We start from the raw sequence: 26,250 nt of genomic DNA, 5'->3' as shown, positions 1-26,250 counted from the left end.
ACTCTTCATACTAATATAAACATACTATATTCTGATTGAAGTGGACTTACTCTTCATACTAATATAACCATATTCTGATTGAAGTGGACTTACTCGTCTTCACTGGTTTGTAATTTGCTAAATTATGGCCTAGAAACCAATCAGTTTACTTAATATGGCATATGTGCAATCAAAGCAATATCAGATATACTAGGCTTAACGAGAAGTGGAGATAAACCAGGGAAAATACTTGGCAGTGATGCTAATAAAACCTAATTTGGATTTTTAAACGTCTTGTTTTGATTCATGTCCCTTCAGTTTTCCATCACTGAGGGAAGAAGTTTTAAGGCAGAATTCTTAACACTTTAGTGCTTAATTTTCTCACATCCCCATCTTTAAAATTTTTGAATTTTTTGGCACTGTAGAAGCACAGGATTGAAACAATAATAAGTCATGGGTTTAGTTCTCACAATTGGGTAGGACCTCTTTAAAAAAAATCTATTCACTTAATGTTAAAACTTTTTTTTTTTTTTTTTGGTAAAAGGATTATTCTGGCTGTGTGATAAGACCAAGGAGGCTAAGATGGGAGCAGAGGGACCAGTCAGAAGGGTGTTTTAATAATTTACACAAGAGATGATGGTGGTAACATTACAGGTATCAAGAATTGGGAAGTGGGTGACTTGTGGAAGGATATACGTAAAGATATATTTATATGAATTATTGATTTATAAAGTTAAACACATGTTAGATGTGGGTGTATGATAATGAACAAAATAGATGGTCTCTGCCCTTTAGGAGCTTACATTCTAATTTACCTAGGAATTATTCTTGATAGTCCTTACATTTTCTTCAAAAATTTTCCTTATATTCAAAGTATTGTGGCCAGGAAATAAATCTTAATGTTTAAAATACATTACTGAAATACATGCAAAACCATGAGAGAGAAATGTATTTAATTCTGAACATTAGTATTTCCTACCTGCTTTTCTGGTTATAATTGTACAATGCTAAATTAGTGACTTTGGAACAAATCTGTGGAATGCACCTATAATTATTCCTGAGTTTAGTCCTTATCTTGTAATCAGTTTTTAGTTAGGTCTTAATTTCTTTTGGGAGGTGATGTTTTCTAATAATTAAAAGCCTGAGTTGTATAGAGTTAGACTGTCCAGACAGATTTCTGGCTTTACCACCTGTGACTATCTAATTTAGACTAGTTACTTGCTTTTGAGTCTTCATTTACTTTGTTTTTTTAAAAAGTAGGGGAAATCATAATACCGACATTATTGGGGCTATTTTGAGAGTTAAATGACTGTATTTTAAAAGGAGAGTCAATAGGATTTCCTGGTGGATTTTTTGGCTTGATCAGCTTAAGAAAAATGGAGTTGTCATTAACTGAGGTAGAAAAGATGCTGGTAGAGAGACTAGGGGAAGATGAACAGATCAGCCGTGACATATTGAAATCCAGATGAAGATGCTAGAAACGTGAATTAAATATCCCTCTTTTATATTCTTGTTCATGCAGTGTAGGCTCAACCATTTAAAATATTTCATTTACATTTCTAAGTGGTAAGTTCTGTGTTTAGATAAAAATATGTATCAAATGCTTAAATAACTTACACAATAATTTTAAAGATAAACTGCTCAACATGTATTACTTTCACCCTTTCTGAATTTCTGTAATGTATTTGTCTCTTCACAAGTTGTTCTGTCTCCCAGTTGCGTCCTTTCCCTTCTAATCTTGCTCTGGTTTACATAAGTTTATTTTTATGTTCCAACATGGTCTCTTGACCTCTTCCTAAATTAGGGATCAGATTTTGGTACTAGTCAATTTCCAATATGTGCTCTGAGGCAGGCAAGTAGAAGCTCAGCCCCATGTATTCCCATTACTAGAAGTATACCTAACCTTAGTGGCCTACAAGAAAAAAACATTTAACGATAAGGATAAGTAAACCTCTAAGGTGTTAAGGTTGAATGTACTGTGATGTGAGCACAAGAATTGGAGTGCTTGTGCTTGTTTCTTGAGTTTTTGTTGTTGTTGTTGTTTGGTTTGGTTTGGTTGGCAAGAAGAATGCAGAGGGCACCTTTGCTTGGGAAGATGGAGACCTCAACGACAATCCTATATATAAGGCATTTGCCTCAACTTCAAACCAAATGATTGAGGTAAATAGGCTCCTGTTTTCAATTTCGACTTCCTGCCCTCTTCAGAGGAGAAGTTCTTAACCCAAGATTTGTGGGGCATTTTATACATAAATTGTGTGTGTGTGTGTGTGTGTGTGTGTGGTTTTTTTTTTCCCCCCCCAAAGTCCATAGGGTGTATGAGACTCTATAAGGTGTCAACTCAAAAAGTTAAACACTTAATAAAGAGTGCTGTGGCTGGGCACAATGGCTCACATCTGTAATCCCAACACTTTGGGAGTCCGAAGCAGGAGGATTGCTTGAGGCCAGGAGTTTGAGACAGCCTGGGCATCATAGATCCTGTCTCTACAAAAAATGGGAAAATAAGAGAGTGCTGATATTCTACTTTTAAGATTGGCTATGTAAATAACCTGTATCTTACCTTTGTGTATGTAGTTTTAAGTCCAATAGATAAGCCCTCTCAACGACACTAACAGAGTGGAAAGGTACTTTGACAACAATGTTCAGAGGTAAGATCTAAAACAATTGGGACAGCTTTTCCCATTGACAGAGTGGTTTGATGTTTAATAAAGGGCGTTGAATATTTTTCTCTTGGTGCTGATATTTCTAACTATTACATAAATACAAATTTTCACCAAGAGCCATACCAGTGGAAAAGGAGAAGCAGGTGTGCTGAATCTCCTCCTCCAGATAAATTGAACTCTAGAGCTGTTATTCTGCCCTGTGAGTTACAAATAATAACCAGCAGTGAAAAAGAAGAGTCGTACTACTTCTCTGCCATCTGTTTTCCTTGTTCCCACTGAGACCAGGAAGAATTGGCTACCCATCTTTTCTTTTCACCTTCCTTTTAGTTTTTTTAGAAAGCTAAAAAAGCTTTCTCATTTTTTAGCTTGTATAGTTTTCATACTAAATCTAGGTAGTTACAGATATTACATTAGAGGATTGTGTTTAAAATCTGGATAGGAGGTTGGATGCTTTAAAAAACTGGTAATCATAAAATCTGAGCAAAGAAGCCTGATTACAGGGGTTCTGTTAGAAGATTCTCATGTAGCAGGTTTCCAGCCAGACCACTATATTACGGGACCCACAGCAAGCATGTTTCAGAAAGCTAACAAATTTAACAAGACACATCCACTGTACAACTGATTTTTTTAATGGAAATATATTAGTATGACCTGTATAAATTATGACATTCAAAACAGTGGCATCAATACACTGCTAAACATATGCATGAAGGTAGTGACTAGGATGGAAATCTGTCAGTGCTACAAAAATACATATGAACAAAATAATTTTTGTCCTTTGATAAATCTACAAGATATAAAATTAAGAATATTTACATAATTTCATACTAGATATGTGAAGAATATGCCACACTAGAAAATCTTGTTCCAAAGTTTGAAACATATTCTGTCAAAAATACTCTTTATACAATATATGAACTTATCAATAACTTTCTGGGTATAAAGTTGTTTTTTATGTCATGGTCAGATGAAGATCCCTCTGAATTATATGTTGATTAGAATTTTGTTTCACCTGGTACCTAGAAGAAGACAGAAAGTTACTGTTTTAAAACACTTGTCAAGTTCTGTTACAATGATCACATCTTAGGAGCTAGAATTTACCAAAGTTATCAGTTTTTTTGTCTTGAATTTTAATGATCAAATATCTTCCATCACTACTTGTTTAACATAGATTCATGTGATACCACATTGTAATTCAAAGGCCTAATTTAACTTAAAGTAATGGTAGAGTGTGTTGTAGCAATATCTTTCTTCACATTTGTTCCAAGGAACTCTGTGTTGGCCTGGTACATTTAGCTTTTACCCCAGTCACCACTGGTGGCCTATCCACAGCTGATGATTTACCTTCCTAGAGGCTGGACAAAGAGCTGGTGTTAAATGTTTCTTTTTTTAATACGGGGAAGCCAAGGTCTACCAATGTGCTAGCTACATTTGTTAGACAATGGGTTCTAGTGTTTGGGTCAGACATGAAGTTTAAATGCTGTTCCTACCCTTTATCCTCCAATACTTGGTGACAGTTGTGAATGCAGTTACTGAGGAGAGGATTTCTGGTGCGAGGCTCTTCTTATAAGGTACTCAGGCAAGGTGCCAGTTTTATAGGGGTTCTCTGGAATCTAGTCCTGGGAGACAGAATCATGGTGCTTATCTACGTTCACCTCTTACCTCAGGTCTATCCAATTTTCTGGAATGGCCTTTTCATCTGACCTTTGCTACTTGATACCACTCTTAATAATGTTCCAGATTTATCTTATGCTATATATTTCTTTTTCATTTCGACTAGAAATTCCTTTTTTGAGACCTTTCAGCTAAGAGAAATACCACCGGCTGCCTGCCATGCTTGAAGACAATCATTAAATTCTTTCTCTGGTCCCTCAATCCGTTAGTTTTTCACCAGAGGATAGAGATGGTGTACTATAGTGAACAGAAGACAGGTCTTGTCATCAGAAAGATCTTAGTGCAATCCTTTTGGGGTCACTTGGTGTGTGACCTCAAGCAAATTAAGCTCTCTGAGCCTGTTTCCTGTTTTTTTTTGTTGTTGTTGTTGTTTTTCATTTGGAAAATGAAGATATCTCCTTTGTATATTGTTATAAGGATTGAGATACTGAATGTAATACACCTGCCATCTACCTGGCCTACAGCAGAAACCCATTTTAATTTGTGATTCTACTTTTCCCAAACTAGAAACATTGCTTTAAAGGACTGGATGTTCTAGAAATGAACATCTGCAATGAAATGGGACTCTCCAGTTAAATGCTGAATTGGCAACTCACTCTAGTAAGGAAGGATAGAAACTTGTTTCATTGCTTGACTGGACACTGTGCTAGGGACTTCTCAAGCATCTGACTATTGGGAGGTGTGTATTAGCTTATTTTCATAACTTATTCACCTGTAAATGGAAATAGCAATACCTTCCCTGCTACGTGGATTATTACAGGGCCAGAATAAGAGCATTGTTGTAAGTGGTTTGAAAAATAAAGGAAGATATGCTCAATATTGCATTAATGGAGATCTGTTATCACTATTTTTTCATCCTTTTTTTGTACGGGTCTGAGTTGCTTTTCCCAAAAACTCCCTGTGAGATAGGTTAGCATTGCTTCAGTTCTCTAGGGATGAGGCACAGAGGCTCCAGCAAGTGCTGGACTTTCTGCCACATGCAGGAAGTGGCCTCACTACTTTGAAGGTGTTTTTTGTTTTTTTTTTTTTTTTTTTTGCTGTGATGTCTAGGTGAAGATAAACCTGTTGAAGAATCTTACCTGATATTCCCGATTACGTAATCCTCCATTTGTATTTATGGTAAAATCAATTTTTCCATCTTTTTCCTGAGAAAAAGAGAATGGAAATAGGGATTAGGGGCTGGTATTTTTTAATGTTGAAAAATAATGAGAAATTTAAGGAGTGGCTGCTTATGCAATTGTGAAAGTCATCAAAGAGCTGGTACCTGACTGGGTTTAAACTTTGAAGTACTGTAATCTTTCTTCATCGAAATATGCAAAACAGCATCATGGATTGTTAAGAAAAGTATTGAGGTTTTCACTTCACCATCAAAAAATTCATACCGGTTAAGCTTCTCAATGAAGTCATCTGAAGAGAGAAAAACAGTAACTTTTAGGAAAAAAACAATTGTTTGACCACCAGTTTTTCCTTGAGGCTAGTAATTTCACCTTCCATTTGCAAATGTGTGTTTCATTGACATTTGGTTGTTTGTAGGTTGCAGTGGTATAATACTGGTCTATCTTTAGTACAATGTCTTTTGGAACTAACAAATACCTTTGTAATAAAAAAAAAATTAACGCCCTAATGTAAAACGGAGGAAGGCAAAGGAGCAAATGAAAAACAGTAGTTCCTAGAAGAAAACTCATTTAGGCAGGAGCCTAGTGAATTGATCTCCCTGCTTAATGATTGGAGTATCAAGTGTGGCTTCTTATTAAAGTTTAGGATTCTGCCAAAATGGAACATATGTTTATGGACCAGTGATATGCTGTGGTTCTTTATTGTAGCCCATTTTCGCAAAGCTGCTGGGTTTTATGAGAAAACATCTTCCTTACCACTTACCTCTAATCATCTTTGAGAAATCCCATTTTTGTAGGCACTAAACAGCATTCATTTACATGGATTACTCAACCAACTATTACCTTATGTCTGCCATGTGCAAAACTCTGGCTGAGTAATAAGAAAGATCAAAAGATAAATTAGACCTGAATCTTGCCCTCAAGGAAGATAGAACATTTATTTATATATTCCTGTAGTACTGACAGAAAACGTGTCGTATAATAATGAGGGCAAGGAGCAATCTAGTTTTTTCCCTTGTTTTCTTAGTTTTAGAATAATTCCCAACACATAGTATGTCTTCATATTTTTTGTTGAATATATAAGAGAGATATAGATCAAGTACTATGAAAATTTTGAGAAAGTTACCTCTTGGTGGGTATCTGGGAAAACTTGAGCAGGTACCATCTAAAAGTGCCTAGGATTTGGAGAAAAGTGGAGGAAGAGAAGGTACACAATCATGGAGATGGATTCTTCTGTTCACAGACAAGCTTTCAGTGATAGAGGGAGAGGGAGCATGGAGGGCATTGTGGCCACCAGGATCTGGGATGGAGAGGGTGGTGCGCAATGACAAGGAAGGTGATAATCTTTGATAAAGACTGAAAAGAATGCCAGGCAGTAGAGACAGCAGGAACAGATACTTTCCAAGATATCTGGGATGATGGAAAAGGGTAAAATTGTTAGTAAATTAAAGGTTCCTGGGATCAAGGGGATATTTTTAATTATAAGGAAGCCTTGACAATGGTTGAACTGATTTTCAGTCCCACCAACAGTATATAAGCACAGTGTGGCGATTCCTCAGAGGGCTAAAGACAAAAATACCATTTGACCCAGCAATTCCATTACTGGGTATATACCCAAAGGAATATAAATCATTCTGTTATAAAGATGCATGCATGCGTATGTTGACTGCTGCACTATTCACAATAGCAAAGACATGGACTCAACATAAATGCCCATCAATGATAGACTGGATACAGAAAATGTGGTACATATACACCATGGAATACTATATAGTCATTAAAAAAACCAAGATAATATCCTTTGCAGGTACATGGAGTTGGAGGCCATTATCCTTTAGCAAACTAATGCAAACAGAAAACCAAATGCTGCATATTCTCACTTATAAGTGGGAGCTAAATGATGAGGACACATGGACACATGGAGGGGAACAATAAACACTGGGGCCTATCAGAGGGTGAAGGGTGGGAGGAGGGAGAGGATCAGGAAAAATAACTTATGGGTACTAGGCTTAATATCTGGATGATGAAATAATCTGTACAACAAACCCTCATGACATGAGTTTACCTGTGTAAGAAACCTGCATGTGTACCCCTGAACTTAAAAGTTTTCTTAAAAAAGTCTTGAAACTGGAATACGTCTGTATATTTTAGGGACAGGATCCAGTAGAAAGGAAGAGATTAAGGATGCCAATTTTATACCTTTCGAAGGACCTGTGTACCACTTGTCTCTTCTCCCTAAAAAGCTCCCCCTAAGTACTGTCAAGGTTGACTGCCTCACTTCATTCTAGTCTCTACTAAAAATGTAATTTGCTGGACATCCCTGATCAGCAGTCCTTCCCTCCCTCCCTCCCTTCCTTCTTTCCTTCCTTCTCTCTCTTTCCTCTCTCTCTCTCTCTTTTCTTTTTTTTTTAATTTGAGACAGTCTTGCTCTGTCACCCAGGCTGGTGTGCAGTGGCATGATCACAGCTCACCGCAGCCTCGACCTCCCAGGCTCAAGTGATCCTTCCATCCTTCCACCTCAATCTCCTGAGTAGCTGGGACTACAGGCACATACCGCCACACCCAGCTAATTTTTTTTTTTTTTTTTTTTAAGAGATGAGGATTCACCATATTGCTCAGGCTAATCTCAAACTCTGGGGCTTAAGTGATCTGCCTGCCTCAGCTTTCTAGAGTGCTAGGATTACAGGCATGAGCCACCACTCCCAGCCTCTGTTTCTTAACCCTGCTTTTTTCTTAGCACTTATCACTACCTGAAATATGCTTTTATTTGTTTATTATATGGCTTTCCGATGCGACTATAAGCTTCATGAGGACAGGGGCTTGTCAGATTCACTGCTGTATTCCCAGCACCCAGAACAGTGCCTGATAAATAGTAGGTATTCAGTAAGTCTTTACTGAATGCCTATGATGTCCTAGGATCTAGGGAAGAGACAGGAAATAAGAAGGTAAGCAAGAACAATACCTGCCCTGGAAGAGATATAGTCTAGTAGGGACACAAACTGAACTGCAAAATTATTTGATATGTGTGTATTCTGTGGATGCAAACAGTCTGAAGACCCAGTGCCCTGCCTGGGGAAGCAAGAATGTTTTCAGTTATTGTCGGAAAACTGCCTGAAGAAGCTTTCTTCAGAAAATAGGATGGGAGAGCATTATAGGGATGGACAAGGATATTAGTTAGAAAGTCCTTCTAGAAGGCCTAGTTGAGAAATGAGAAGGGTCTAGATTAAAGTTCTGGAAATGGATAGGAAGAGACTGATTTAAGAGGAAATATTTATAGGACCTGGTGACTCACTGACTAGAGGGAAGGAGAGGAGAAATTGGTGATGGTTTCAGGGTTTCTATCTGGAAAACTAGGTAAGCAGTGATGCAGTGATTGTGGTAGGAAAGAAGTATTTTTGGGAGGGGGAATCATATACGTAGTTTTAAAAATATGTATCTGAGGTGCCTGGGGGATATGCGGACAGTCGAGTCCATTGGTCTGCAGCTCAGAAGAAAGGTCTGGGCTGGAGGTATAGTTTGGGGATTCATTAACAAGTAGATATACATGAAATCATAAATATGTAGGAAATTGACTAGAAAGAGTCTGTGGAATTAGAACCATGGTATCGAGTGTAAGTTTGAAGCTTGGGGAAGACTGAAAGAGTGGGAGTTGAACCAATGTCTGACCCTGAGAGATGTTTGAGAGGTAGGAGGTGAATCAGAAATGTCTTGCCAGAGTCAGGAAGGGAGAGAGTTTCAAAGACAAATGCTAGAGAGAGCGCCTGATGCTTAAGTACGCTGCTGCAGAGGGACCTGAGACGAAGGCAGTTAATCCTGACAATCTGGACATCGCTGATAACCTTGGCAAGGATGGTCTCATCAGCAGGTGAAGCTAAACCAAATTATTATGGGCTGGAGAGTGCAAGGGAAGGGAGGAAGAGAGACAGAAAACAAGGCTACTTTTTCAGGAAATTTAGAGTAAAAAATAGTTAATATATTCCTCCTTTGTTGCCTATGAAATCAGGATTCAAATTGTAGAATTTATTTAATTACATATCAACACAACTAAAGTGCAAAGATGCTGTTTCCATAGGGATTTTTATTGGGTTGGCTGCAAATTAGATTTTCATCTTGTTTATATAAAATACTCATTCTTTGGAGAGGCTGTCTAGATTGAGAGTTGGCATTGAGCCTGAAGTGATTGTCAGAACATAAAGCAAAAATAAAGCCGCTTACCATCGACTCCAACAATATACACATCTACCTTGATCCTGATAAATTCTTGCAAAATCTGTTAAAAAGAAAGTATATCTTCCTTAGGGAACAGTTTCACTTGTCAGAAATATAAAGAAAACAATCAGAATTATACCTTACGGGTGATATATTGCTTTCAGAAGCTTTAACATTTTGAAAAGAGATAATAGTGTCAAGAGATACTAAAGTTAAAACCAAGACTCTATGACAGAAATAAACCCAAATAAAGGAGCCCTTCTCCTCAGTAAGAAGTTAAAAATGATCATTCTTGAAGGGAGTATTATGGGAAAATGTTCTGTCTCAAACTCATAAGAACAACTCTGATTTAATTTTAAAATAGTGTCTTCTTTGGGATGATCTCAACTAGAGCTTTCTTGCTGCATAAAAGTTTAAAAAAAGAACCTACGGACCATGAGTTGCTAATTATTCTTGTCCACAATGAATGGATATATCTAGCACCAATGAAACTTTATACATTTTTCTGGTCTCTAGGCTAAGAACAAATACCAGTAGTGATATGAGTAAGATCATGGAAGGTAAGAAAAGTAGCTTATATTGTTGATCAGGTTAGATGATCATTAATATCATTGCCGTCATTAGTAAACACTTTCAGAACCTCTTCTAGGCACTTAACTAAGAATTAGAGCCCCTGTCCTTTGTGTTATATTGCTAGAACCAAAAAATAAATATGTGTGTGTGCGTGTGTGTGTGGGTGTGTGTGTGAAAATGCAGAAACAGTAAGCTAAAGTAATCAAAAGCTAAAATAAGCAAAAACTGAAACCAAAAAAAGAAAAGAAAACGCAAGTAGACTTAAGAGTTACATGACGTTAACATTTTAAAAAAATTCTTCCATTTTCTAATTTTGTATCCAGTTCACATGTATCCAGTTCATGCTTAATAGGTCTTATCTTAGGTCAGCTCTCACTTGGGTAGATTTTTGTGAAAACCCAAGAAAAAGAGAAAGATGTAGAAATTCTTAAATTTTCTTTTTATATGTTTCTGCATTTCTGTTAGAAACTAATTTATTTTAGAAATGTGATATATCTGTGGAAAGAAAACAGGCTGCAATCTGATTGTCAGTCGTGTTTTGAAATCACATGTGACATTTATTCTTTCATATATCTATTTGGGTTTTAGCCATGTGAAAATCAGCTTATAGTGAATGAGGATAAAACAAAAGGATCCACTCTTACATTTTTTCCCAGGACCTTTCCAGATCTTCTCTGATTTCAGAATAATTTAGATACCATGCCCACAAAGATTTGAAAACACCACAGAATTGAAATTTGAAAGGAATGTGAGCATAGTTGTCCACCAGCAGATTCATCATACATTAGTATTGTAGATTTGATTCCCTTCAATATAGTACCCAGTCTCATGGAAAATGCCCTTCTCAAGAGTCCACTGAACACCACCTTTCCCTCCATGGAATACTCTAAGATTATAATTTGCTTCTAATTAAATGCGTGTTACCTAAAGGAGCATCCTTCCACAAATACAATTATTATTATTATTTTTTGAGACAGAGTCTCCCTCTGTTGCTGGAGTGCAGTGGTGCAATTTTGGCTTACTGCAATTTCCACCTCCCAGGTTCAAGCCATTCTCGTGCCTCAGCCTCCCAAGTAGCTGGGATTACAGGTGCATGCCACCACGCCCAGCTGTATTTCTAATAGAGACGGGGCTTCACCATGTTGGCCAAGCTGATCTCAAACTCCTGACCTCAGGTGATCCACCCACCTCAGCCTCCCAAAGTGCTGGGATTACAGGCATGAGCCACTATGCCCAGCCCACAAATACAATTTTTTTTTTTACCTTCAGTCATTGATTGGTTGTTTCCATTAAGAACAAAGAAATTACCGATTTAAGGCCCCTCATTGAAGAAACATCAAGAAAGGACACTGCTGAAAAGTCGAGAATGAGGCTGTGGAGGCTGATTTTGGGGACCTCAATGTTGAGAGGAAGCTGATCATTCCAGTCAATCTGGAAGGGCAGGTCTGTGGTATCGATTGGCTTGTCCAGTACTTGTATCTGATTGTTGTCCAGCTCTTCGTCGGAATCTTTTATGGTGTCAACAGTACATATAAATCCTTTCTGCAGGAGAGGATAACAAGCGTAAAAACTGTGACCAAGAAAAATATTGTGTATGTCAGAGATAGCCAGTGAGTTTCAGAAGCACTGATTCAGAGTTGAGCCAAACAATGGAATTGGACTACGTGTGGTGGCTAATGCCTGTAATCCCAGCACTTTAGGAAACCGAGGTGGGAGGATCACTTGAGCCCAGGAGTTTGAGACCAGCAAGGGCAACATGGTGAGACCCCATCTCTGCAAAAAATTAAAAAATTAGCCAGGCATGGTGGCACATGTGCTTGTAGTTTCAGCTACTTGCAGGCTGAGGTGGCAGGGTCACTTGAGTCTGGGAGGTCAAGGCTGCAATGAACTGTGATCGCACCACTGCACTCCAGCCTAGGCCACAGAGCGAGACACTGTCTCAAAACAACAACAAGATTGTAGACACTTGTGTTTGGTGCTTTTCCCAGGAGAATAAAAATTTTAGGGAGACCCTCAAAAGGATGTCATTTTAAAATATAATACTCATTGACACATGAAATCCCTCGTTTATCTTGCATTTCACTTAAAGGAATGGAACTAACCCCTTGAATCATCCTTTACTAAGCTTTTAGCTATAATGCATAGAAATGTGGTCAAGGAACTTACTGGTGTTACTTGCAGCAGGCCTTGCTTCTGCAGTTTTCGGATTTTCCTCAAAGCTTTGTTGCGCTTGCGTAGAATTCGAAGTGGACTGAAGCCAACCTGAGAAACCCATTGCTATGTTACAAGAGTACTCAATATTCTGTTATGTATATAGCATAATTCTAACAACTTTAACTGGAGTGATTTGAGGGATTGGGACAGATAATAAAAATATTTGTGACAAAATTTAAACGTGGTTTAAACAACATCAGCAACAACATTGTGTCAGACCCATGGTCTACTCCACCTGTATGCAGTTACCAACAGTCAAAAGTTTTTGTATAACACAGTCCAGGATTCATCCATAAATTATCCATGAATGGACATAAACTCTGTTTGAATCTGTTTGTGTTTGGAACCTACACAACTCTTAGGGGGTTTTATTTTATTTATTTTCTATTTATTGAGTATGAGTGGCACCTACATAAGTATTCTGCTTGTATGTAATTTTTATCATTAAAATTTATATAATTGTATGTTATTTATTATTATATAATTTTATTTTATAATTTTAGTATTATATTTGAGGGTAATCTTTTTTTTTTGACACTAATGAATTCTTATTGCTGTAATATTTAGTTCCAGATAAATAAGAGAGGAGGATCAAATTATGTAATAAAAAATCCTTGGCCAGGCGTGGTGGCTCACGCCTCTAATCCTAAGACTTTGGGAGGCCGAGGTGGGAGGATTGCATGAGGCCATGAGTTCAAGGGTAGCCTGGACAACAAAGCAAGCACTTGTCTCTACAAAAAATTTAAAACTTAGTGGGGTATAGTGGCACATGCCTGGAGTCTCATCTGCTTGGGGGGCTGAGGCAGGGGGATTGCTTGAACCCCAGAGTTTGAGGTTGCAGTGAGCTGTGATCGTGCCAGCCTGGGTGACAAAGCAAGACCTTGTCTCAAAACAAAACAAAACAAATCCTTGACAAAAAAATATAGTTAGATGGAAGTTTACTAGAGTAATTGAAAAGGGCAGTACAGAAAACCAAATATACAATATAATCTCATTTTGCAAACAACAACAAAAAAGTGGGTAGAAAAATATCTGATGCGTATCAAACTAATAATAATAGTTAAGGTTTAAGGCAGAGGCTCTAATGCAAGGTACAGAGAGACCAAAGGCATATTTCAAGAGGGAGGACTGAGTTTTTTTTGTTAACTGTCAAGATTGCTTCCTTGTCATCATCTCTTCAGTTTGCCAGGGACACTCAGTATTTATTGTTATTCAGTATTAACTATTCATTTACAACTGCTATACTGAATCTCTTGATGATGCGGTCAAATATTAAATGCTCTTTCATTGTTTCTGAAGTTGATACCCAAAGAAAATCTGTAGGATGACACCTACTAAAAGCCAGCAGCCCAAAATGTGGCAAATTTTTTTTACTCTGCAGCAGAATTTGAGAAAAGGATTATTCTATATTAGATGTCAGCTGAAAAGGCTTATTTCCCAACCTGTTAACAAACTCCCATAAGGTAGTTTCATCTGCTCTGGGACATGGGACAAAAAACACTGACACAACCCCACCTCAACATATGTGACATAACCCAGCCTCAACAATGACCTTACAGAATAATGACATTCCCAGATATTCAGTAAGATTACAAGGAAAAACATTAAATAACCCCAAACCTTACAGCATCGATAAGTTTCTGCCTAAAGAAACCAATGTTTGCAAAGTAGATAGGAGATGGACATCTGAAAATTTTCACTCCTTTCAGTTCATACATCTATAAGGCAGAAAAGCATTGTTAGATGGTGCCCATTAGATCCATACTTAATATCATTTAGCAAGTCAAAGAAAAAAATGAATCTCCCTTACATCATAATAATCTTTTTTATTCTTATAGATGTTGCTTCTTCCAATATTAGCCAGCGTGCTGCATTTTGGACTGTCGGGAGAAAAACACCAAGTAAATCATTCATGTATGTTTGTTAAGCCTATAAGGCTAACACTGATTTTTTTTCCTCAGCATACCAAAGCAGGCTCACTTTTCAAAATGTAGAAGGTTGGGGAATCATCATGCTATCAGAGACTCTGGAAGGTAAACACCTTGTTTTACTTATCTTTGTGTCCTCTCACAGCACCTAAAAGGTGCCTCCCATTTGTCATGTTACAGTTTATAAAGCACTCCATATGCTTTTGCCATTTTGTTTCTGAATATCACAGTTATTCCATGAGGTAAGGCAGATATGATTACCCAGTTGTATGGATGAGGACATGGAAAAGTAAAATGACTTGCTTATGACCATTCAGTTTGTCTCTATGTTTGATGGGTTCCCAGTAAATAATGGAATGAAATATAAATAAATGAAAGAGTGCAGGAGTATTTCAATATTGATGTATTCCATCAGTCAGGGATTGACTTTGTGATAACAACTTCTGTTCTAGAACTCCTTAGTTCCCAAGGAAGCCTCTTTCTCTGTCACACCATGTAATTCAAAATAGGCTCAGCAACCACATGGTAGTGATGTTACATGGCAAAGATTTTTAAAAATCAAGGCTGGGTGCCATGGCTCATGACTGTAATCCCAGCACTTTGCCAGGCTGAGGTGGGCAGATCACCCTAGGTCAGAAATTCATGAACCAGTCTGGCCAACATGGTGAAACCCCATCTCTAGTAAAAATACAAAAATTAGCCAGGCACAGTGGCAGGCACCTATAGTCCCAGCTACTTGGGAGGCTGAGGCAGGAGAATTGCTTGAACCCAGGAGGCAGAGGTTGCAGTGAACCGAGATTGCACCATTGCACTCCAGCCTAGGCGACGAGCGAAACTCTGTCTCAAAAAATAATAAATAAATAAATAATAACAAAAAAGATGCTTGGACTGAATTATTATTAAAAAATCAAGAATTCCAAATGGCTTTTGTAGAATTTTAAGGTAAGAGGGGACTTTGAGAAGTTCTCTAATCCAGCTCCATATTTTAAAGGTATGAGTGCAATCTAACAACCTATAAAAGAAATCCATCCACTAGATGGAAAGAATCTCAGTCTCAGTAACACATTTCCATGTTTAACAAGTACAAGGCAAAGACATTAAACCTGCTTGGAATAGAATTACTTTTGGTTTATAGCTGGGAGAACAGACTCAGAGATTTATATGATTTATTTGAACTGGAGTCAAAGCCAGGAGCAGACCAACAGCAGGTCTTCTCCCTGGGCTGATACTCTAAAGCTGGGCCATGCTATTGCCCTTCAGGCCTTGAGATGAGCAACTAGAGGGAGGATAAACTACCCCATCCTGATAGAAATGCACACCTATCAACCAACTACTGTTCTCTTAGCCAGTGACATTTTTTTTTCTCTTCTGATTTGGGCAGGTCCAAGCATGCTTGGATGCAGAGCACTTTGAGCACTCACAATTGGGTCCTGAACACGATGGTTAGCAGTTGAAATGCCACACTAGCTGCCAGGCCTAGCCCAAGTCCCAGGACAATGGTGAAGACGCAGGTCGTGACCCAAATTAACTGTGAAAAGAAAGCAACATATACACTACAATTTACTTTGGTTAAAGTACAATGTGGAGACGGGGTCTTTAAAAAAACTTTTTTTCTTTTTTTGTAGAGACAGTGAGACCTTGTCTCTAAAAAAAAAAACAAAAATTAAAAACTTTGCCAGATGTGGTGGAAGTTGGAAGTTGTCATCTTGGGCAAGGGAGCAAAGTGCACAGAAGACACTTGTCTCAAGAGGTCATTTCTGCTGGCTCAGGTTCTGGGCCACAAAAACACAAGCAAACATAAGAGGATTCAAAGAAAGCGTGTTCATTTCTAATCCCATTTCCAACCTATTTAGGAAATGGAATTGTCTGTCACAGTGATAATTATAATTGCAAAAACCGCAATTATTTTTGCACCAACCTAATATAACCAGCTGCTGTTCATTAAAATCAGCAAATTAGACTAGGCATGAAGGCTCACATCTGTAATGCCAGCACTTTGGGAGGCTGAGGTGGGAGGATCACTTGAGGCCAGGAGTTGGGCAACATAGTGAGAATCTGTTTCTACAAAAAATTTTAAAAAATTAACTGAGGATGGTGGTGTACGGCTGTAGTCATAGCACTCAGGAGGCTGGGGCAGGGGGATCGCCTGAGCCCAGGAGTTTGAGGTTATAGTGAGCTAGGATGGCACCATTGCACTCCAACCTGGGTGACAGAGGGAGATCCTATCTCTTAAAAAAAAAAATCAACAAATTAACTGGTAGAGCTTATACTAATGTTTTACTCTTGGTCTGTGGATTTAATTGATGGTTGCTATCTTTATAAGAATTTTAGCCTGCCAAAAGGGTGTTAAAATGCCCCACAAAAGTAAATCAACTGTAGTTTACTAGTTATGATCTTTAAATACCTAAGGGTATGTTAACAAGCATTTTTATACCACAGACTTTGACCCTGTTAAAATAGCAAAGCATGTGAGAGCAAGGGGGAGCCTTTCCAAATGAGAGTATTTCCAAAAGGAATGTTCGGAAATTAAGTTCTTCACAGATTCGTGGAAACAAACACATTATGTAATGAAAAACAGAAGCCATGCATACCCTAAAATTCCAAGAGTTTCTGTAGTATTTCGGATTACTGCAAGAACTTTTAGAATAGGCCTAAGGAAGTTCCAGACTAGTGTTTCATGGAGCCCCTTCTTTTAAATTAAAAGTAGCCCATTTTTTTAAAGTCCCAGAAAACGATCATTAGAGTATGCAATTTAAAAATAACAAATAAAACAAACTAATGTTATTTTGAACAGATATATAGAAACAAAATTTCACTTAGTTTACAATATAAACATGCATTTCACATTAACATTAAAATGCTATTGTGATTTATCTCTCTTTCAAATACTATTGCCTCTACTTACACAATCATATTTATCCTTTCGCCACAATCTGTATATTTCAGCAAACTGCATCAGCATTCCCTTTAAGTTTCCCAGTGCTAAAGCTGCCAGGACGGACTGTGAAAAACATAAACATCAGATGTACTTTAAGTTAATGGAATGAATCATATGGAAGCAAAGGTGAAGGCTGTAGATAAGTGTGTGCTTTAAAGGGCCTCAAAGCAAATCAAAGCATACACCCTTTTCCGGTGTGCGATGCCACGCAGGACACACCAGAACTGGGACTCTGACCTGTTCCTATGAATGACTTTGTCCCCACCACAGTGACAAGGCCTAGACTGCTCTTGTGATTATGAGATAGATGATCTGATGGCATTTAGTAGCCTGCACCTTGGGACAGAGAAAGGCAGACCTTCAGACATATGACAGATAAACACTTGGAATAAATTCTTCCCATGCAGAGACAGTCTAATGTGTGTTTGTTTATTGGAGTCAAGGACAAGGGGGTTGCTCTTTGTTAAATAATAATAATAATAATAATAATAGCTTGGGGAGCTTGAGGTCCTGGAATGAGATGACTTGAGGCGGGCTTTCTGAGACAGCATGAAACATATCTATCTAGTTCCTGCTGTATCCCCAGAACCTACTATGTTAAATGCATATAGGAGGGGCTTTAAAATTAGTCAGTGAATGAGTGGCTGAGCCAACGAATGAATATTTCCCAGGCCAGTACTAATCCCTACAGCCACACTTCAGGCTTCCAATTCTTCCACTGCCAGAATGTGATCTTTTGTCTTGCAGGTATTGTGACAGTTAGGGTGAAAAATGCTAAATAGCTAAGTACATTCTCTTTGTTCTTTGGATTTTAACATAATTGTAGGAACATGCCCCTCACGCTCCCATTCCCCCTGCCAATTTACGTTGTTTTATTCTGAATAGAGTATGGAATTTGTATACTGCTATACCATGAAAACACAATGTACAAAGAAAAGCCATACGCAGTTTTTATTTTTATATCTTGAGGACGGTAGAACTGATCTGCCTATTTCTAATTTTCACAGGTAATCCTTATAATATAATATCTAAGCAATTAATTTTACTAACTGTGAGAATAGAGGTCACAACTTAGAAGAAATATGGTCTTAAGTGACTTTTAAAAAATTTGGTACACAAGTGAATGCCAGTTAAAAAATGCTGAAAATTGAATAAAGTCTGTAATCTACTTAACATACTATACTAATGTATAGTACTGATATTGTACTACAGCTATGTAAGATGTCACCTTTTGGTAGCTAGGTGAAGAATTCAGAGGACTGTACAACAGGCCTCTCCACTTTGCAGGACTTTAAATTCTCTAAGTATAAAATATGTCAAGAGACACCTGTGCGAAGAGACTTCTTTTTTTTTATTGGGCATTATTTCCCAACTAGTCAGTATTCTACGGAAAAACAATTTGAAATAATTTACAATGACATACATATATAACAGAGTACTTTTAAAGTAAAGATTACAGGGTATTAAGAAATCATAGAAAGGAAAGGGGGAAAATTCCCGCAGGAACCTGGTATCCATACTGCATTTGATATAAAGGATTAAATGAAGATAAAATGCTTAGAGCTCTGCTGACACGCAGTGAGAAACTCAACAAATACCTATTATGAGCTTTTACTATGGGTTATTTTGCCTTCATATGATAAAAAGAAGCAAAATAGTTATTCAGGTGAATGAAACAAAGACATTCCTGACCACAATGATCTAAAAAGAACATATCACAGGACCCTTTTAAAAAAGGGCTTTGATTAAATCTTGGACAAGATTTGGTAATTATTTCTTTAGTGTCTCCAAATTGATGTGGGCTAGGTAGAACCCAAGTTTATACCCAGGGAGAAGTATGAGAGGGTGGAGTTCTCTCTGTAGGGGTGAGTGTGTGTGTGTGTTTATTTTTATTGAGATACGTTCTGTTTCTTTAGTGGTGACTTTTTCATTCCTTTTATGCCACTTATTTTGAAATCAGAAGGATAGCCTATGGAGAATGCATATTTTTAGCAAATTGTTCTCTGCCCTGCTTGAAGATGGATTTGGCCAGTGAGATTTTTGAGATGACCACATTGGGAGTCTAGAAACCTGGGACCAAAGTCACCGTTCGGCTACCAACCAACAAGGAAAAAAGGCCTAGGTGACAGCCAATAGACATTGGTGGGCTGTATCATATCTCTATGTCCTTTGTAGCCAGAAGTGTAATGCAATGTAGAATAATAATAATGTTAACAATAATGACTATCATTTATCAAGTATTTATCATATGCCAAACCCTCAGCTAAGTAGTTCACATTCATGCTCTTTTTATTTTTATAGTCACTCTCTATAGTGGGTATTATTTCTCTTTCTATTTTACAAATGTGCTTGAGGTTCAGCAAGGTTTAGTAATTTGCCCAAAATCACATAGATGATAAGTGGCAGAGCCAGGATTAGAAGGAGGTCAGCAGGGCTCCATGTACCACCTCAAAATTATATTAAAACCACAGGAACAATGTATTTACTGTCATCTTGTCTCCTAGAGAGCCTTTGCTTTCCAGGGTCTGATGGTATGTTTTACATCTGAGTGCTGCAACAGTTTACAAAGCATTAAACTAAACCCTCAAGCTTACAGGCAGAGGAGCATGAGAGTAGGGCTGGGAGGTCTGTGCTGGCTATTCACTCCCATCCCATAATCCAACAGTGTTGGTCTTGGAGTTAAACCAAAGTTCTAGGAGCTTCAGAGTGTGTTCCTAAGAACGAGTTGTGTGGCTGGTAGCGCCATTCTCTGAATTACAGAGAGGGCCTGATTACCTTAACCTTTAAGAAAACCTCGACTCAGTCCATGCATATTGAAGGTGTGGTGCCAGGTGCCCTCCTATTTCAACATTAATTCTGTTTGGGGCTATGCACATGCAAAGTGTAGAGGAGGTAAGGCAGGTTGGGCATCTGTGTTCTTAACATTCAGAACACGTTGCCAGGGGAAAAGAAATATTTTTGGCTCACACAGAGTATTGGCTAAGAAAAGTACTTGAGAGTTTGTCATTACCTCCTTTCCCCTAGTTTAGTTTGTGCTTTCAGAATTTAAGAACCAGGGTCCTTGATTTACCACCAAAAGGAGAGATGCTGTCCAAAGACAGTGTTACCCTTTGTAGAGGCTCCAGGAGAAATCCAATGGCTAGAATGACAATCAGCACGATGATGGCACTAATAAGCCCAGCAATCTGTGAGGATAAAAAATTATTATCACCAACTCAACTTTTCCCCTGGCTTGAATTTCCTAGTTACTAATGCTAGGACGGTGCTTGCAGCAAATATCTTGACATACCTGTGTTTTGCCTCCTGTGCTCTCCTGAACTGCTGATCTGGAGAGGGCAGTACTCCCAGCAAATCCTCTGAATGCTCCACAGACTATGTTACCCAATCCCAAGGCTATTAACTCCTGACAGGAAAACAAGAAGGAACCTTTTTCAGAAGTGGCACCATTGATATTATGTGTGCAAAATATTATTTAAAGTTGCCCATTGAGACCCAGTGTAGTTTGTATACTTACCTGATTGCCATCAAGTGGGTAATCGTGTTTGAGGGAATAGACGCTGGCAACTGAAAAGGCCACTGCAAATCCAACCATTGCGATGGCAAAGCAATCTCCTATGGTTTCTTGGAAAACCATCACATTAGGTGCAGTAGGGGGCTCAAATCTAAAATCAAAATTAAGCAAGTCTGAATGTCACCAACCAATTTATAAACTGATATGATCATTGGACAAATCTATGAATGAATGCAATCTAGGCTGAGTTGTGTCTCACTTTGGAGTACGATTAACGAGAATTTAGCTCCACTGACAACTTTGCAATCTGCTTTCTTACTGCTGAAAAGCAACACTGCCTGAATTTGGTAAAAAATTGCAAATTCAATCCAAGGATAGTGGTAAATGAGATATGATTTTGCTAGTAGAACCACGTTATAATGTGCATATGTATTCCTATAAGCTTCCTGCAAAATGTCTTCTATTCCACTCGTATTGTTATGCTGGGTTGCAAAGTATTACTCAAAATGCTCCCGATAGTTATCCATAGATGAAGGCCCTTTGAGCAAACACAATTGTGAGACAAGGAAAGCAAAAAAGTCTTCTTTCCATTGATAATAATAACCTTTCATGGAAAGCTCCTGGTAAACAGATGGGCCTTGGACTGCCCTACACTACACAGAAATGCTAGAGCCAACCATGACCCTAATGGAGAGTGGGTTTCTCTTTAAGGTGATATATGTCAGAGAAACCTTCAACTCACAGGGCATACTTCTGTGTTTATGCCTCATGAATGTAGATCAGTTCAATTATATTTACTACTTGTATTATAAAAGGTGCATGTATCTCAAACTCAACATCAATTTACTAAAATGTTCCACTCCTGTAAATGTCTATTTCTGACATCAGACTTATTGGAAGTGGGTTAATTAGGTCTAATCAACTCTTTCTGAATGGCTCTTCCACATTTTGTGAATGTCTATGGTACTACATTTTTAGCTCTAATTTTGAAGAAGTACTATTATACCATATTCTGATGCCATTATAAATCCAAAGGTTAGCTTGGAATGTTGCTTTGTTTTTTTAATAAGCAGGACTTTATTATTCTTTTGTTCTGGTCTCTGAACACCGTAGACACAATGGTGTGATGAAGATTTACAGTCTAAAGACTTGGGTTCATTTCCTGGCTCTGCCACTTGCCCTTCCCGAGTCACAATTTCCTCATTTGTAGAGCGAGGATAATAACACTTGTTCTCTGATTTTTGAGACGGGGTCTCCTGTTTCCCAGGCTGGAGTGCACAGCTCACTGCAACCTCCACCTTCTAGGCTCAAGAGACCCCCCCGCCTCAGCCTCCCAAGTAGCTGGGACTACAGGCACCCGCCACCATGCCCAGCTAATTTTTGTATTTTTAGTAGAGACGGGGTTTCACCATGTTGGCCAGGATGGTTTCAAACTCCTATCCTCAAGTGATCCACCTGCCTTGGCCTCCCAAAGTGCTAGGATTACAGGCGTAAGCCATGGTTCCCAGCCTTGTTCTCTTTTCTTCATAGTTTAGTGGGAGGGTCAAATAATAAATGCAAATACTATTTACACACTGTAAAACACAAAGCACCTGTTAGCTATTATTACAGGATCCCTCTGGAATCTGAATATACCCCTTATGTTTCCTTTACTGTTTCAATGAGCACTTTTCTTCAGCCAAATTATTTGTATTTAGTGTATGAGACTTTGCAAAATAACTTCTAAGGTGGCATACTCATGAACAGCAGGTTAGCAATAATTAATAATCACTACCTTCCAGTTATATTCTATTTGCAATCAACAAAAACCTAAAATACCTACTCAAGTATCACCCAGAAAAAAAAAATGGAACATAAAAAGCTCAAGCGCTTGCTACCTAATTTAGGTGTTAAACTAGTAACAATAGTAGTGTAATTTGAACATTTATTGTAAGTCAGGCACTTAAATATGTTACATGTATTAACTCACTTAACTCTTAAAAGAATCCTACTTGATAGCTAGTATTTTTAGCCTCATTTCTACAGCCAAGGACATTGAGGCACAGAGTTTTTGGTAATGTGCTCAAGCTCAAAAAGTGAGTCAGAATCAAATCTCAGGCACTCTATCTCTAGAACACTTGAGCTTACCTACTAGGTTACACTGCCTCTCTGTTGAATGTAATGGTTACCCGTTCCCATACCCCATACACTGTGGAGAGAGGTACACTGACATTGAAAATATACTCACTAAATAAGGCTGTTGTTGAGGTGTTTAAGATGTAACTCAGTGATCTTAAGTTTATCTTTTATTTTCCAAACCCTTCTGACAAGATCCTGTTTGATTTTACATTTATTTATTTATTTATTCTATTTGGTTTATGTCTCCCAAGACGTTTAAGTTAAGTGAAATCACTTGAAAGTGGCAGAATAGAAGGAAACCCTAGAAATAGTCTTTCAGTTTCAGCCTAATTTCCACTTTAAAACTTTAAAAATTAAAAGTGACGTTTGAGATTCATGAAGTGTAACACATGAAGATCTGGTAATACAATTTTTTTTCTTTAAAAAAATAAAAAATACATATATTTGCCTTTAAAAGAATTTGGCTGTTTTAAAGTAAAAAAAAAGAATACATATAAATGTTGATTTCTGGAATTCTCAAATACTTGTTAAGCATAGAGAGGGAGAGAAGTCTTTTTTTAAAAAATAAAACAGGAAAACCTTTCATTGGTAAGTTGGAAGAAACTGATGCTATGGTTAGAAGAAACAGCACAAAATGATCTTCCTTCTCAATCCACGAAATGTAATGAAGTACATTTTAAAATTCTTGTACAAACCGGGCTTCTCATCCTTTTGCAGTGGGAAAAGTTGCCCCACCCTTGTTTTGAATCTGATCGCGAGAAAGGACAGAGTGTGCCTATCTGGACTGCTCACGTGGCATGCCTGTGTTCCTTCAGTGTCTCTTTTGAACTTTCAGAACTTGGCTTCAGTAACTTCAAACAAAGCATTACATATTGTTTATAGTAATTTATGGACAAGGAAATCTGATTTCACTTGGTGTTTCTTTATAAGGAGAAGCCATTTACTTTGCCTATTTTTCTTTATTGTATTATTTATATATATATATATATTTAAAAAAAAACAAAAAACAAAAAACAAGAGATGGGGGTCTTACTGTGTTACCCAGACTGGTCTTGAACTCCTGGGCTCAAGTGATCCTCTCACCTAGGTCTCTCAAATTGCTGGGATTTCAGGCATGAGCCACCGCGTCTAGCCTTACTTTGCCTATTTGTATACTTTCACTAGTTTACTAACGTTTACTTTCAAGTGAGTTTCTGCTGGTCTGCGTCCCTGCTTGTCTTGTTTGTGAGTTCTTCCACAAGTAGAAACTTTCTGGTATTAAGAACTGCATTCATTGTGGGGAGGCTGAAAAAAAAGGAACTGCAGACCCTGCTTTTCTTTGTAGCTCCTTCCTAGAAGGAAAGCAGTGAGCCTTCGTTAGGGATGCAGGGTGCAGGGAGGATTCTGATGAGAGTTACCTGCAGGGTGACCTGCAGTTTGGATTGTACCTCGCCTGTCACTACTGCTAACTCTCTGCTTCATGCATGGTGATGCCATCATGGAAGACACACTTACCCAGGATTCATTTTCCCAACCACAGACACGTTAAACCTTGTCTGAAAGTCAAAGCCATAGGATACACCTGTTGCGATCACGGTCTGCAAAGTTGCAAATGGCCCAGGTTAGAAATGTGAGATGCAAGTAAGAGTTTTGCTTTGAAAAAAATAAATTGCCAAAACCCACTTCTGTACCTGTTAAATAAGAACTCCAGCCCAGGCTTTGTTACTTTTTAAGAAATTCAGAGGCAATTCTAACATGCCGCCAGGATTGAGAACCACAGCTTTAATTCAAATGGCTCTACCACGACATTTTGTCAAAGGTCGTGCTCTCTGCACTCTCCTTGTCTCACATGGAAAAAAATTAACTCAAAATCATAAGAGGAAGTTATTAAATTCTGAATGAGAAGAAAACCATGCGAAACATTATACCCAGAAACTGCAGAGATGACCTGCCCCACTAAAACCTCCTGAACTACAGATGGTGAAGGATTTACAACATAAAAACAGTAGAGTAACTATGACAAAGTCTGAAAATGGTCAATTACCACAATGAATTCGATTGGAATAGGCACTGGAAGTTTGTCTTTGAAGCGCTGATTTATTTCTTTAAAAATGGATACAACCAAAAGGACAATCAGAGCTGTCACCAGGTCTGCAATATTAGTCTTCTCTATTTGTGAGAATACGGAGTATAGTACCTACAATTAGAAAAACAAAAACCACCAAAGCCCTATATTAATGCATAATTTGGATACAACACATCTCCAAACGAATAAAAATAAACATGGAAGCAAAAAGACTGATAGAGACTGATAGCGATTTCCTGTTCTGTTCCTGTTTAATTGTGAATGTGAAATTGTAGAGAGTAGAGATGGAGATATGAGAAGAGTAAATTAGCATAGTGTAGGCGGCACACTAGTTTAAGAATGCTTCTGGCATTTTTGCTGGGAATCTCTTTGGCTAGTGTCAAATTTTGTTGGATACTTTTCACGTTTTTACCACTGGTCTCCTGCCATTATTAGGTCTCTTTGGTCATCATTTTTTATTTCACAGCCATCACTACTCTGTCCAGGGAATAACTTCTGATCTTTGATAGTTTTGCTTAGTATGCTCAATTCCTGGCCCTTTTTGGGGGTTTAGATCCCCTCACATTTCTTAGCTGACTCTCTATGTCACTTTTGGAAAATAGTTTTCTGGCTAACTGTGCACTATGCATGGTCTTACTTCTTGAAACTAGTTGGGTTCCATATCCACGTACCCCAAAAAGCTCAAGTGGGCCAAAACTGGATCCCAAATTGCTTCTAGAACACTCCACTTCTGGAATACCTCTGGATGGAAGTGAGAGAGCGTTGGTTCCAATTTGGAGCAAGTTCTATCTCAACTCCCAAAAACTGTTGGGAGTTGTTAAAAATCAAACACATCTACCATCGAGCTAACGTTAACAACAAAAATTAAGTAACACTTCTCTTATATTTGACTCAAGTATATTTCCAAAAAACAGAATCTATGTTATTAAAAGCTTTACCATTTTGTCCCAAGTTGTAAAACTAAGAACACTATCTGTTCTATTTTGCATCCTCTGGAGGAAGGGAGAACTGCTGCCTTATCTGCATATTGGTAAATTGTCTTTTGTTTTCTAAATAGGATGCAAAAAGGACCCAAGAACTTCAATTCTAAAAGAATGAGACCTGCTTTTCAAGAAATAGGAAAACTCGTAACTCAATTAGCAAATTTCTTTCAAAATAAGATTTTTAGAAACATTTTAAAAGTTGGGACCAAATGGTAAAGCTTTAAAAACATATATATGTATGTGTGTGTAAATATATATAAAATATATAAATATAAAATATTTT

At 37.9% G+C, this 26,250-nt stretch overlaps 1 protein-coding gene across 1 annotated transcript in view; it reads right to left on the bottom strand.

Annotated features, from left to right (window-relative positions):
* Positions 1-3,247: 3,247 nt before the first annotated feature.
* SLC26A3 (solute carrier family 26 (anion exchanger), member 3) overlaps positions 3,248-26,250 on the bottom strand; it is a 38,046-nt gene continuing 15,043 nt past the window's right edge. Inside the window, exons 7-21 of the mRNA XM_011986366.1 lie at positions 24,943-25,095; positions 24,414-24,496; positions 20,805-20,952; positions 20,580-20,693; positions 20,398-20,475; positions 17,258-17,353; positions 15,774-15,880; positions 14,235-14,304; positions 14,050-14,142; positions 12,377-12,472; positions 11,519-11,752; positions 9,644-9,698; positions 5,578-5,720; positions 5,393-5,458; positions 3,248-3,658 (exon numbers count right to left, since the gene is read on the bottom strand). Coding sequence (XP_011841756.1) covers positions 3,635-3,658; positions 5,393-5,458; positions 5,578-5,720; positions 9,644-9,698; positions 11,519-11,752; positions 12,377-12,472; positions 14,050-14,142; positions 14,235-14,304; positions 15,774-15,880; positions 17,258-17,353; positions 20,398-20,475; positions 20,580-20,693; positions 20,805-20,952; positions 24,414-24,496; positions 24,943-25,095 — 1,560 coding nt within the window. The 3' untranslated portion in view covers positions 3,248-3,634. The remainder of the gene's footprint in view (positions 3,659-5,392; positions 5,459-5,577; positions 5,721-9,643; positions 9,699-11,518; positions 11,753-12,376; positions 12,473-14,049; positions 14,143-14,234; positions 14,305-15,773; positions 15,881-17,257; positions 17,354-20,397; positions 20,476-20,579; positions 20,694-20,804; positions 20,953-24,413; positions 24,497-24,942; positions 25,096-26,250) is intronic.

This window comes from Mandrillus leucophaeus, unplaced genomic scaffold (genome assembly GCF_000951045.1).
Source record: "Mandrillus leucophaeus isolate KB7577 unplaced genomic scaffold, Mleu.le_1.0 Scaffold298, whole genome shotgun sequence".
NCBI classification, from domain to species: Eukaryota; Metazoa; Chordata; class Mammalia; order Primates; family Cercopithecidae; genus Mandrillus; species Mandrillus leucophaeus.
This window is presented reverse-complemented; position numbering and strand designations above follow the sequence as displayed.